The sequence below is a fragment of the Nelumbo lutea genome, chromosome 1 (genome assembly GCF_056320005.1).
Source record: "Nelumbo lutea isolate HS-2025 chromosome 1, American lotus-T2T, whole genome shotgun sequence".
Taxonomy (NCBI): domain Eukaryota; kingdom Viridiplantae; phylum Streptophyta; class Magnoliopsida; order Proteales; family Nelumbonaceae; genus Nelumbo; species Nelumbo lutea.
This window is the reverse complement of record NC_142684.1, coordinates 218035543-218050362: the sequence shown is the minus strand read 5'-3', so window position 1 is coordinate 218050362 and position 14820 is coordinate 218035543. Positions and strand designations below refer to the sequence as shown.

General features: G+C 37.6%; 1 protein-coding gene across 1 annotated transcript; it reads left to right on the top strand.

The window, feature by feature from the left end:
- The first annotated feature begins 8066 nt into the window (after positions 1–8066).
- Positions 8067–14408, top strand: LOC148881052 (uncharacterized). Its single transcript, XM_088963287.1, has 3 exons — positions 8067–8251; positions 8361–8454; positions 13977–14408. The coding sequence occupies exons 1-3, from the start codon at positions 8138–8140 to the stop codon at positions 14105–14107; spliced, it is 339 nt and encodes a 112-aa protein (XP_088819413.1). The 5' UTR covers positions 8067–8137; the 3' UTR covers positions 14108–14408.
- Positions 14409–14820: the final 412 nt, after the last annotated feature.

The window sequence follows — 14820 nt, the reverse complement described above, 5'->3', positions numbered from 1 at the left end:
ATTCAATAATTTTCGCTCACTATTAACACTATTAGGGGGTTTTAAACTTTTAATTTCCACAAGAATTATGTAGGGGATTCAGTGCCAACCCCCTCAAAAATAGAAGAAAGAAAAATAGAGGAATTGAAGTTATTTTTGCCAGTTTTACCTGTTATATTAGTAGATGACATATGTATTCATTATACATTAGTTTGGATTTCCGGTAACGAACTGGGAGTCTGTTGATAAGCATCAAAGTTTTTGAGTTGCGTTTCATCCACAGTTAAATAAGAAGAGTGAACATGTAGTTAAATAAGAAGAGTGAACTTGTTAGGAACCTGCCTAACTCTGGCCCCTCCAACCTCCTGAATTCTTGGAAGGAGAGAGAGAGAGAGAGAGAGAGTTTAATGCTGAAAGAGTCATTCCCTTATTCTTTTTCTGCTCTATTACTTATAGTTTTACAATCTTGATTGTTACAGTTGTTACAAGTGGATGGCAGTTGTTATAAGTGGATGGTTAGTTGTGCTGATGTGGCTTTCTCTTGTAAAATTGATTAACTGCCTTCTGTTCCTCTTGTAAAACTGATTAACCGTTTTCTGTTCCTCTTATAAAACTGATTAATTGCCTTTTGTTGGTCTGTTTCAGCAGTCTTGACAATCCCTCATTCCTTTAAAGTGACTTTGGCCTCAAGGTCTAATGTAGGAAAATTTGATTGCAGATCTAAGTAGGAAATTTTGAGTCAATGTGCATGAATATGGGCTGATCTAGACTTCCTCTTTGCTTTGTTAGTGTTGCAAGACTGATGGGCCTTGGGCCCTTGCATGTTTGTCCTTGTAGATGGACTGTAGAGTTTTTTGATGTGAAGTCCATGGTGAGACGGGCCCAGTCACAGACCACAGGTCCTAGCTGTCTTAACCATTGAATGCCTAGCACCACGTCTGCTCCACTGAGATGGAGAGGATATAAGTCCACCGCAAACTATCTATGAGGATTGACACTTGGCGTCCTAGAATCAGCCCTGCAACTCTTATTGTTTGAGGGGACGCAAGTTCCATAAGGGCTTGTAAGGATATTTGAGGCGTGCCACTGGATTGTATTTCCCACCATAGGTTAGATTCTTCGCAATCGGTGATGCCGTCTTCTTCTTCGGCATCTATTTGGAGGAGAAACGCTTGGTGTTTCCTACAGCGATGGCCTGACTCAAATTTCTCTTCGTAGTTGTAACAAATATCTTTGTCTCTACAGGCTTGCATCTTTGCCTAGGTCAGCCGTTTGAAAGGAACCAATGGGCCTGGGGCCAGTATTCCTTCCTCCTTGTCTAGTGTTGTTGTCCTTTCTTGCTCCCTTCTTGCTTTTGGACCCCATAGTTGCTGCACTTTTCTTGCTCGACTGAACTTGTCCTCATACAATCTTGGCCGTTTGAAAGGAACCAATGGGCCTGGGGCCAGTATTCCTTCCTCCTTGTCTAGTGTTGTTGTCCTTTCTTGCTCCCTTCTTGCTTTTGGACCCCATAGTTGCTGCACTTTTCTTGCTCGACTGAACTTGTCCTCATACAATCTTGCTAGTGCTGCCGCATTGATGACTGAAGTGGGCTACATCGCTTTCACTTCCAGTCGCAATTCTTCTTTTAGGTCGTTGACGAAGCTTCCCACTAATGCCTTCTTTGTCCACCCTTGGACTCTCACAGCTAGCCTTTTGAACTCCATCTGGTATTCTTTTATTGATCTCACCTGCCGCAGTTTTGCCAAATTTTCATCATGATCTTCAAACCCTGATGATCCAAAACGGACAGTCATGGCGTCCGTGAAGTCTACCCAGGTTTGATGAGGGTGCCCCCTTCTGTACCATTGAAACCAGATGATAGCTTCCCCTTCAAGATGCGTAGAAGCCAGAGCTACCCTATCTTGCCCCGGTGTTTCATGGTAATCGAAATACCTTTCGGCTCTGAGAATCTAGGGAGTTGGATCGCTGCCTGAGAAGATGGGGAAGCCGATTTTGGCTATTCTTGTTGTCGCCCTTGTTCTGTGGTTGTTTTTATTGCTGCGCTCTTCTTGGCGTCTTCTATCAGTGTTCGTTGCTCTTTGCTTCAATCGAAGGAGGAGAGCAGTGAAGCCTTCTTTCATTTCTTTGAGATCTGAAGACATTTGATGGATCTCTACCTCCATCTGATCCATTCGGTTGTCTACTGACGTGTTTTTTGTATTGGTCATGTTGACTCTAATACCAAACTGTTAGGAACCTACCTAACTCAAGGCTCTTCGAGGGGCCAACGAAAGAGAGAGAGAGAGAGAGAGAGAGAGAGAGAGAGAGAGAGAGAGAGAGAGAGAGAGAGAGAGTTTAATACTGAAAGAGTCATTCTCTTATTCCTTTTCTGCTCTACTACTTATAGTTTTACAATCTTGATTGTTACAGTTGTCACAAGTGGATGGCCGTTGTTACAAGTGGATGGCAATTGTTACAAGTGGATGGTTAGTTGTGTTGATGTGGCTTCCTCTTGTAAAACTGATTAACTGCCTTCTGTTCCTCTTGTAAAACTAATTAACTGCCTTCTGTTCCTCTGTTTCAATAGTCTTGACAGAACACTTTCTGGATGATGGTTGGCCGTGTCTCATGTGGGACTTGGAAAGTACATAGTAATACATTGATACCATCTATGCAGCTTTGGGTGATTGATTAATGAAAGATGGGCCACATTGATTAATGTTAAAAATTAAAATAATTGGATATATATATATAATGTATGAAAACGTAGAAAATTACAGAGAGTCTGATATCTTTGGGATTAAATTGTTCATCCATTAAACAAAACAAATGTAGAAAATAATAAGTATTATTATTTGATTTTTTTTAAATGTCTCAAGATGCAAGAGAAAACAAAGTAGTTGTGTAACCTGTAAAGGGTTTGGGTAGGTTTTGTAAATTCTAGATTTGCCTTTCTAAACTTTTTAATTTATACCTGTTCCAAAACTTGTAGCGGGTTGGATTTTGAGAATCTAAACCCTCCCCATTAGGGGTGTAATTGAGTCAAGTCAAGTCGAGTATCAAGTTACTCAAGTTCGAGCTCAACTCTAAAACACAGAGCTCAAAACTCTCGAGCACAGTCGAGTTTTACATATTTAGCTCGAACTCGACTTGAGTTGATATTTGCGTGCTACTTGAGCTCATCTCAACTCGAGTCGAATATAAATAAATTAATATTAAAAATTATAAATAAAAATATATTTATATTATAAATACAAATATATTAAAAATTATTATTTTATTATGAACTCGATTAAGCTCGTGAGCCACTCAAGTTGGTTATTGTGAAGCTTGAACTCGACTCGAATCGAGCTTGACTCAAACTCGATTACTACGAGCCTAATTTGAGTATTTAGCGAGTCGAGCCTAAACAACTCGCAAGTAGGTTTGGCTCACTTACACCCTTACTCCCCACACATGAAAATGCAAAACCCTCTCCAACCTTACCTCCCTACATTCAAGGGTAGGGTGGGTTGGATTTAAAACCGGAATCTAATTTCCTATTACTTCTTGTTATATATAAGCTATAATAAGTAAAATAACATAAACAAACAACCAAAATTTCAATTATTTGATTAAAACATGTAAAAAATACAAACTATCAATTATTTTTTATATAAGCTTCAGAATATTATTAAATTCAAAACCTAATACATAAAGTTTATATGCTTTTCAACAATATGCAAGTTAGGGAGGGTTGAGTTTAGCCTAATACTGTATCCTATCCGTACCATTACGAGTTGTAAAATCCCAAAACACATCCTTCAAGCAAATAAACCACCTTGTTGAGAGCAGGTAGGGGTGGGGTACCCATCGGGTAAGGTAGAAATTGCCATCCCTAATGATCAGGTCAACTGACCCAATAGCTTAACCACTCAAGTTTCTGGTTCTCTAGTCGAGTCAATAGGTTTTTGCTTAAATGGTGGGTTAGGGATTAACCCTAACTAGTATTATAACTTGGATGTGGGCCAAATGGTTCAACTGCTAGGTTAATGATGATTGAAAACATTGGTCATAACTACCATTGGAAAATTTACTTAAACCTTCATTTTATGACAATTATAACTCTTATTGTACAGGCTGTAATTATTTTGTGATGAATAGCATGCCCTATACTTTTTTTGGTATTTTAACACAATACACTAATAACTCTTCAAGGTACTGAATTTCTGCTGGGACTAGGACTACCCAACTAACATACCAATTAAGCCACCACTCAAGTACCAATCTAATGTACCCAATCTATTCTATACTTCAATATCCCCCAAATCCTCCTTTCATGTTTCAAATAAACATGCATTGTGCTCTTGCTAATTGTCCAAAAGCTCTGTTTGCTTGTAGTGCAAATCTGAACCAAATGCAAAATTTGAACTTGGTTTGGTTTTGCATTGATTTATTTGTGATTTTGATTTCCTATCTACTACAAAATTTGTACTTTTGCCTTGTCAAAACTCATTTACGGTGCAAATTTTGCCATTTGTATCGCAAAAACTGATGCAAAACTCGTACTACTTTCCTCCTACCTCAAGTTCTCTCTTGCATGAGTAAGGACTAGTGACTTGTTCTAAGAGTCGGTCGAGCTGAGAGGACCTAAGGCGATCTGCGAAGAAGAGCTCGCTAACCGTCGTCCCCAGTAGTTCACTACTAAAGGCGCCAATAGCGTGACTATTATAACGACTCACCGTGTCGCACGCATCGACTTTACTTAGATAGATTGTGCCTGAAAATAAGGAAACAACTCCATAAACAGCTCAAGATTGTTACCCTGAACCCTCAGAGCCCAGGAACCTATATAAAGACGTCCAGATCCACCCAGAAAAGGTACGTGCACTAATACTCTAGAACTCTCTCACACTCTCTGAGAAATTTCCATTCACCTACTGACTTAAGCATCGGAGTGCCCTTTTGGATAATTCTTTACTTAAGCACTCTCACCTTTCTTCCCTTGCCACATGTTTTAGCTCGGACATCCAGACATCAGCTTGGCCACACAACTCGGCCCAGCCAGATTGACATCCAGTTAGAGCCGAATCACAATACACGAGGGAGCAACCAGATCACGCATCATCAAATGGCACTGTCTGGGGGAACCGCAACAAAAAGCTAGGTTCCCTTTTTTCTTGTTTTCTTTCATAAATTCAACAATGGAATCCTCGAGAAATCCCCTGCCCATGAACAACGTCAATGGCCAAGCCTCCACCATTATCATCAAACAAATTATTGACGTTCCCTTACACCCAATCGGACCACTAGACAATGTGAATGCGTCTCCCCTTGCGGTTGAGCCCACTATAGCTCCTACTGGTCGACGTGCACAGTTTAACGATCTGGTGCAGTGTGTGCAAGGGATGATTGAACAACTATGATCCTAGGAGAATAGTGGTGTGTTGTCGTAGGCACCAGTTTAACGATCTGGTGCAGTGTGTGCAAGGGATGATTGAACAACTATGATCCTAGGAGAATAGTGGTGTGTTGTCGTAGGCACCCAAAAATAAATCTATATTCCTAAAAACACATGCAATAGTGTGAGTAGGGATCGTTCCCACAGAGAGTATCTAGCCTATTTTGTGCTACGTGAACAAGGAGGGGGGGATTTGAGTATAACGAAAACTAGATTTAAAAAGAAAGAAAATCAAATGATGAGCAATTCAAATTAAAGTATCGAAAACAATTAAAAGAACAAATCTTGGTCTAAGTCAACATCCACCATCAGAATTTCACCACTGATCATCAATGCAAAAATATATCAATTCACACTTTGAATATTCACCGTAGGAATTATTTTCCTATTTCTCCTTAGTTGCAGTTAATTAGAAAACAAGCGATCTACTTAACCCTTACTAGTAAATAATTTGAAACAAATGTTCAAGATTTAATCTAGTAGCAGCCTTAAGAATTGGAGATCGATGAAGCTAAACAACACAAGTACAAGCGGTTGCATTTAATTTAGTCAAGTGCTCTTCTTAAGATCTAACAATTTCTAATGCAGCAAATCATTAAGCCCTAGTTGCTTCTCAGATTAGAGGGATCAAACAATTACAGACCTGATATCTAACCCAACAGTAGATTGCAATGAATAATAAACTAATAGGCCTCCTAGCGATTAGACAAGACAGTCATGAACATAAGCATAGAAGAGCATTAGTATTCAAAGCATAAATCAAACAATAAAAATTAAATTAGACCTCACAGTTTTGTTGATTCTGAGACTTCTGTTTCCTTCGACCAAGTATCAGAATTTAGCCACGCATGGCCATGGTGAAAACTCAAGGAAGAATAGAGAAGAAAAGAGGAGGTGCGGCAGCCCAAGTCTGATTATTTTTTCTCTTGTTTTCCTTCTCCTCCTTTCTTTTCTCTCCACTTCCCATCCCCCAAGAGAAGCCTAGAAAATCTCCTAAATTTTCTCTCTAGATAACAATCTTCAATTCTGACTTATCAAGAAAAATAATAAAAATAAGATAAAATAGAGTTCTAATGTAATTAGGACGGTGGTGATTCCCGCATATGGAAACTTGTGGGCAAAGAAACATTTCCAGCATGTCAGTAGGGTGCAGCTACTTAGAGCTTGATTTCGACCTCGTTGCAGTCAGTATCTCTCAAAACTCAAAACATGAAAGTTGTAGAGTTTTTCCTTATCGTTCCAAAGCATATTGAATTATCTCAATCAGATCTTGGATGAGAGAGTTATGCCCATATTACGAAGTGATGCTGAAATTGTCCAAAATTGCCCAATTAGCTTCGTTTTTCACTTAACGCCTCCATTTGTGTCCTAAATCAAAATATAAGAATAATGAGTCCATTTAGGCACTAAATAAGTATAAAAGACTAAACATTAAGGGAGCAAATATGATATTTTGCATTCTCATCAAATCCCCCCACACTTAGCTTTTGCTCGTCCTCAGGCAAAACTCAAATTCACTTTCCCAAAAACACCAAGGTTACAATGCCATCAGTAAAGAACAACTTAGCTCTTCAAAACTCATAACACATCATGAACAGACGTTCTTAAACAACTTTCAATTACTTAGTAAGAATTTTCACTCGAAGATGGAATAAACTAAATATGTAGACCCTCACAAAAATAAACACTCTACTCTCATGTGTTTGAAGGGTATGTATTTCACTCAAAATCATTCCAATGGAAATGATCTACCATAGGCTTGCATATCTTCTCATTCTTCACCACTGGGATCACATGCTTAACACGAATCAAAATGACTTTTCAAGGGTTGTAAGGCCTGTCGTTACACGACATGATCCCGAGAAGTGGCTTATGCCAAGGTAACCGAACACCCGAGCTCTAAAAACTACTGACTAGGCTCCTCTTGCTGAGTTGTCATCCTACGGGCAGATCGCGCCCATATAACCTTTACTCACTAGGTTGTGCCAAATTACCCCTCATCAGGGTCAACTTAAAAACTCATAAATTCGAGTTCAACTCTGAGCCAAACTTCCTATAAAAAATAAAAAATATATATATAAAAAATTAATAATTATAAAATTTAATTATTATATATAAATTCGATCAAATTTATAGACTTCAACTCGAAACTTCATATTTAAATAGAACCAAATATAGCGTTTCACAAGTTAAAGTCAAATAATTCGTAGAAAATTTGATTCATATCCACCTTCCACCCGTACTTGTCAGACTTAGGGCTGCAAATAGTATCTATGTATTAATAAATCTTATTCAATCTGATATAATCCTATTCAATTTGATATAACCTATTAAAGCCTATATTGTCACACGTTCGATTTCCATCCAAATAAATTTTAATTCATTTTGGTCATAAAAACATTTATAATTTATTTTAATAAAAAGATTTTCTTAAATAAAGATATATAATGTTTTAGCCAATTTTAATTTAATTGGTTTATGTCGTATTTGCAGGCCGAATTTAGTTCGAATTCTAAACGAATTAAATTTGGATATATCCGATTCGATCCGATTAGCAGCCCTAGATGGAGATGGACTTTTTTTGTCTACTATAGACGGTAATCGCCATCTGTGTGTCCTCGGACGATGAAAATAATCTATCATATATATGTGATCATTCTTTTACTGAAACATCAACTTAAGGCTGAAGCAGAGCCATTGCGGCTTGAGTTGCGTTTGCTCTGCGGATGAAAAAGAATGGAATTCTGCCCGACCTGCGGGAACTTGTTGCAGTATGAACCAGCCCATGGGGATCGGAGAGCAAGGCTCTTCTGCCCGACCTGTCCCTACGTCTGTGCTATAGGGGACCAGGTAAAATGTTACTGTTCATTCACTCTTCCATTGCAACTCAACTCGTATTCTCTTTTGTTGATAACAGTGTCCATGATTCTCATCCTTTCTTACAAGCGCGTTGTTACAGATAAAGATTAAGAAAAGGCAACATCTTTCAAAGAAAGAGATTGAGCCAATCTTCAGCGGTGAAGACGCCATGAAATTTGCCCCCAAAACCGACGGTATGTAATATCCCGCACTCCATCTCATTTCTTTTCTTTTTATATAGAAGTCTTTTGGCATCCTTTTTGTGTAGATTTATTGCATTTCTTTCAACATTAGTTCCTTTTCGTGTGTGTTGTATTTGTTTTAGGCTTTAGTTTGGTATATAAACGGTTGAATAACATAATAGAAACTTGTGGTTGTTTTTTCCCCCCTTAACTGGACGGTTTTTAAATGAATTTCTTGAAGACCTTAATTAAGTCTTAGTCACTCAGTAATGTCCATGTCGTTGGATTATAGGTTTCTGCTAAAAATATTATTGACTAACCTACTGATGTGCGCTTTTTAGGTTCAATATTGTACTCTTAGGTTCAATTGCTTCACAAGGTTTTATGCAATACTCGAGCTGAGATTACCATTTGGTTCATAGTTATCTGGTTAATAGTCGGTTTGGTTTATACGGTTTATGGATCCTTCTCTCTCTCTCTCTCTCTCTCTTTTCAGTAGAGTTAAGAAAATGAGATAACCTACCTTTTGTAGCTTCACATCCATCTTTGTGGATTCTGGTGAGCTTGCTAAGTGCTATGGGTTGAAAGAAATGCAAAGATAAAAGGCCCATTACCCAATGTTGGTCCCACCGTTCCAGCTATCTGGGGTCTTGGGAGGGGCAGACTGGGTACCGTCCTAACCTTTGGCTTGGCATTTTCTTCGCACAAAGTGGCCATCCTCAGACTTGAACATGCATTCTCACAATTGCTATCCCAAGATTTTACCAATACACCAGGTAATGGCCCCTGATTGAATAGATATTAAACCATAGGCAGGTTATGGTTTGTTATCTAATACATTGCATTGCCAGAATCCATGTTGTATATTTGAAACAGGTTGACCTCCTTGCTCCTTTCTTGAAATATATTACTCATAAAGTAGCCCAATTTTTTGCCTCTAAATCAATTTTAATGATGCCAATTTGATGAGCTTAGGAATTTTAGTATTCACCAGGCAAAGTATTTCATTTTTCACCATATCATGACATTTATACCATTCTATTGCTTCATTCAATCAATTATTGCTTTCAAGTTGTAGTTTGCTGTCACTTTGATTTTGCACCATAGGGAACTTCAAAAAGGCATGACAAGGAAATGAATTAATATAAAATTTGGCAAATCCCCAATTTAGAGGAAGTTCTTGTGGGGGCATATTCAAACTTAGCTGGTTAGTTTCCTCTTTCTGACAGGATCTCTTGATAGTATCTACTTAGAGATATTGAAAGCTTAGAGGAAGTTCCCGATTGGGATTTCCTGTACGGTGCTGCCTTTGTCTGCCATCTGTAGGGGCGATGGATTTGCAAATGAAACATTTAATAGGTACAGATGGTATCATAACTTCAGAATGAAGCGAAACATTTTATGGCTCAATCTCATTAGGGACTGACATGGTAGGAAAGTAGGAAACATGTCAGAATTTCCTTTATCCTTGATAAAGTGATCCATAGTGAACTTATCAACGGGTGATGGTTCTAGAAAGAGCACTGAGAACTTGGAATGAGCACTTTTTAAACAATACAACATGATGGAGGTGCACATAAGGTATCCCTTTTGAGCATTCTCACATCCAAGAAAAGCAAATTTAGTAGCTTAGAAGAAATTTACTCTGTTCATGAAGTAAAAAACAAAGCATGTAAACCCAAAAACATGTAGGAATTTGGTTGTTTTTCAAATACAAATGTGAAAAACGAGTTGTATAGTTAACAGTTGGGATCTATTCATTGAAAAACTACTTGAGCAGATTCTACCAAGAAAGAAGGTTTGACAGAGGAGTCAATAAGGGAAGTGGAGATGACTTCTAAAATATGATGATTTTCAGAGAAAAATATCCCTGACTGAGTTCCTTTTTCAGCAAGGATAAAAAAGGGAACTTACCAAGATAAGAAAGAAATTTTGATCATTTATAATCTCCCATTGAGTCACAGTGGAATATCTCTATACATTTTCTAGATTGGGTTTTAATCATGGTAAGAAAGTTGATGGTAAATGATGGAAGTGGAGTTATGATCAACTAAGTGGTTTATGAGAGGTAGAGAAATTCTAGACAAAATTCTGTTGGAAAGTTAAATGGTGAAAGATATTTCAAGGTCTGGAAAGAAAGGTTTCATTTATAAATTGGACTTGTTCACTTGGGGAAAGCTTATGGTTATGGTTTTGGGGATTCCTAGAATGGAATACAATATCCCTTGGTATGAAGTGGATAACATGGACGGTATGTGTTTCATGTTGACCCACTTCTCTATCTTCATTTTGGTGGATGAGATGATAAGTAGGCTTCTGATAAGAGTCATTTTGTTTGGAAGATGCTCACAACCTTAGGATCATCCTTGAAATTGTGGAAAGAGTTTGTGGACAGAGGATCAACCCTTGGAAATGCTCTTTTGCAGGATTAACATAGATCATAGAGAGGTGAGGTATTGCACACATTTGCTGGGTTGTGAAATAATGGTGTGGCCCCTAAAATACCTTGTTCTGTCTTCAGGTGGTAATCTTAGGGTCATTTCATTTTGAGATAGCATGGTGGAGAGGCTTTCCAAGAAATTGGTAACATGGAAAAAAAATACATACATTATTGGGAATAAGGTTAATGCTCAGCAATTGTATGCTTGCTAATCTTCCATTTATTTCTTGTTGGTGTTTAGACTTTAGAGCCTCAAAGAAGGTGACCAAAATGATTGAAAATATGATCAAGGACTTTCTATGAGATCTGTGAAACTTCACAAAAGCTATAAATAGAAAGAATAAGGGGGATTAGGACTGGAGAGGACTATGGACAAAGATGGGGCCTTGTTAGGAAAGTGGCTATTGGAGGTTCCCTCTGGAACCAAACTCCCTCTGGCATTTGATAATCAAAAGCAAAGATGGCATCCGTAACAATGGATGGGACTCCGGTGTCTGGACCAACAAGAAGAGTTAGTAGATGCTGTTCTTGGAAAGCTATTGTTGATATTAAATATGACTTAGTTTCTGGTTGAGCTATTGATGTTATCTATTCTACCTCCATAAGACATTAAATATGGCTTACTTTCTGGAAGATATAATCAAACCATAAAACAGTGGCTCATCGGTCTTGGCTAGGTATAAATTCAAAAGTATTCCAGTGGATGCAATTCTAGGGGGTGGTCAATAGTGGCTAGATATGCTCAATGAAGATAGCAACTGATGCATCCTTGGGTTGCCCTGTAAGGGGTAAGAGAAAACTGAATATTGGTGGTTGCTGCCATGGAACCCCAGCCAATCAGGAATTGGAGTTTTATTGAAATTTAAATATACAAAATTTACAATAAGATTTTACAGAGGTCTATGCCTCCCAAATCATTTGTTTTTCTAAATAGTCAGCCATTGAGTTGGCTGACCTCTGAACCCATTGTACTGAAACTGTCATGTTCCTTGTCATCCTATCACAATCTTTGAATCTCCTATTAATAAGCTCTTCTCATGATGTTACAGCCATTACTTCTGCCCTCAATGAGTCCTCAATTCCAATTGGCCCAGAAAACAATGCAATTACACGGCCTTCCTCAAAACCCCACCTACACCTGGTGCCAGGTTACCTGCAATGCTGTCATCAAAATTCAATCTTATGAAGGTTCCTGTGGTAATGTCCATTCTTTATACATTATAGTCTTAATAACCGAAGTATCTGTTACCTCTTCCTATTTCCTTAGGAGTTAGGATATCGGTAACTGAGAAAGAGGAGAATAGCTTGGAAGTTTTCATCCAATGAGCCACTTTTACAGAGATAAACTCAATTAGTGCCTCCTACTTCTATCCTGGTCCTTGAAAATTCTTGCATTTCTTTCTTCTCACACAATTCATCAAAAAGTTGCTTGAGTAATCTCCACATTAACCTTGTTCTCTTCTTTGGAGAGATAGCATGGAGGAAAAGAGGTCAGCCACACGTATTGGGGTGTCCACCTTTACCCAAAAAGAGAGAAGAACCATTTGCCAATTTACTTGCTAGTGAAGGAATTACAAGATTTGTTTTTTGAATCTTAATATTATTAAAAGTTTTAGGTTTTCTTACTGATCAAAAAAATCTTCTCAATCAGGAAGTTGCTCTATTTGTGAATGTCTTGTTTTTCATTAAACTATGGATAATTGTTAATGATGCAAAACATTTTCAGTGCAGCCACTGGTACCAGTGTTAAAGTAAATTGAGACCCGGGACTGGTTGTCATCTAAATCAGATTTGAATTTGAATGTTGAATTCCTTAGTATAGGAGGAAGCAGCAAATCTGAGAAAAGGGTAGTCTAGAGGAGTAGAAAAGTATTTGCTGATCTTGTGCAATTTAGATTTTAGTTGTGACCATAGAAGGGCCCTCTTTGAAGTTCAGATGCCATCCAGATCCAGTAGTAGTTTTACAAGCTATATGATTATGAATATTTTAACCTTGCTTTAGTCTGACATGATTAAATGGCTTCTTGTGTTTTGTCAAAGTTACTCTTTCAATAAATAAAGCATCTTCTAGAGCTTGCTCATGCATTATTATACAGATACTCTTAGGCTGTGTTTGGTTTGAAGGAAAATGTAGGGAAAGGAAGGGAAAGGTAAGGAAACCTATACAGTCTTTCTAAAGGTTTTTCTACCTTTCCCTTCCTTTCCCTTCCTTTCCCTACCTTTTTCTTCAAACCAAACATAGCCTTAGGGAAGCATTATGACTGCATATTCAAAATGAAGCTAAAATTCAATTACTAAGTTCCAGTATTGGATTATAACACAATGTAACTATAAGATGTTTTGTTTTGAGGTGGTTGCAGATCTCAAAACCAACAAGTTCTGAGTTTCTTTTCCTCTATATTTGTTGAGTTTACATTACTATCTTATCTACTTGATATTGATTAACAATAATTCCATTGAATGTGGATCTTGAGACACTTTGCAAAGAGTTCAAAGTCCAATTGTTCTTCTAGCTTCTTTCCTGCTCCCTCATCTCCAGCAACAATTGGAAGGTACATACCCAATGCTGGTTCTGACAACCTTAAATTTTGTTAGGGGTCAACTAGATTCAAACCTAACCTCTGGGGTTTTTAGCAAAATGTTGCCACTCTCAGATTTCAACCTGTATTCTCATGCTTAGCAGCCTCAAATTTTTCCATCTAACCAAAACAAGCTATGATCCCCTCCAGACGATAAGTACTACTGCAACGATAAAGTATGAAAGATTACCATCTTTTGAAAAGAAAAGATAAAGTATGAAAGATCTGATGAAATTCTAGATAGAGTTAATTGTGCTTAAATTAGGTTTAGTGGTGGCAATTTTTTATCATAGCAGCCGATACCTGTTCACACCCTAGACTTAAGTTGCCTAAACCTAACCAGGTTGAATATTTGTAATTTGTCAGCCTATTGGTTTAATATTGTCTTATTCCAAGTCGTCCCATCTGACATGATCCTTTCCACCACAATGTAAGCATAATCTTTTGGGGGGAGGCTAATTGTGTTTTTTTTTTTTTTTCTGAACTGTTCCTTCGTTATTTTTATTTTTGTTCAGCTACCTGCCCAAATTGCCACTGTGGAAAGGCCTACTTCAGGGAGCTACAGATACGGTCAGCGGATGAGCCTATGACAAGATTTTACATGTGTTGCAATGAGAACTGCAAAAGAGAGTGGCGTGAAGACTGAAGACTAAACAACTGTGGTTCATCACACTACATACCAGATGTCACATTGATAAATTTCTCCACTTCCGAGCCAAAGTGTTTAGGGTCTGACACTGGCCATGCAGGCAATTAACGTGTTGCAACATGCAGGGCCTCCACTTTTGTCCTTTTTTTGGGTTTTTAACTTTTTATTTTTTCCCAAAAGATGTTGGTTTTCTAATTCAAGAATTAGAAATATCTCTTGTTAAATGGAACATGATACAACCACTCTAAACGACCAATAAGTATCTGAATATAATTAAGTTTATATGCTTTATGCGTTATTGTAGGAATGTGTACAAAGAATTACCTTTCCAATTCATTTGAAATGATCTTTGGGTTTCTGATTTCCATTATAAATTATAAATCTAGAACATATTGATTTGATATTTATGTATTTTTTGTTTGAATAAATTTAAAATTCACATGTAAATATATTATCTAATATAACTAATATTGGATGTATTATACATATGTTTTTTTTTTGGTAATCAAGGGAAATTTACGAAAACTAAATACTTTTTGAAAAAAAGACCCCTCCTAGGTAAAAACCTTGTGGAGTGGAGGTAAATTTGCGAAAACTAGATATTTTTTTAAGAAAGACCCATCCTAAGTAAAAACCTTGCGGAGTCGGGGTAAATTTGTGAAAATTGGATATTTTTATAAAAATAGCCCCTCCTAGGTAAAAAAACCTTG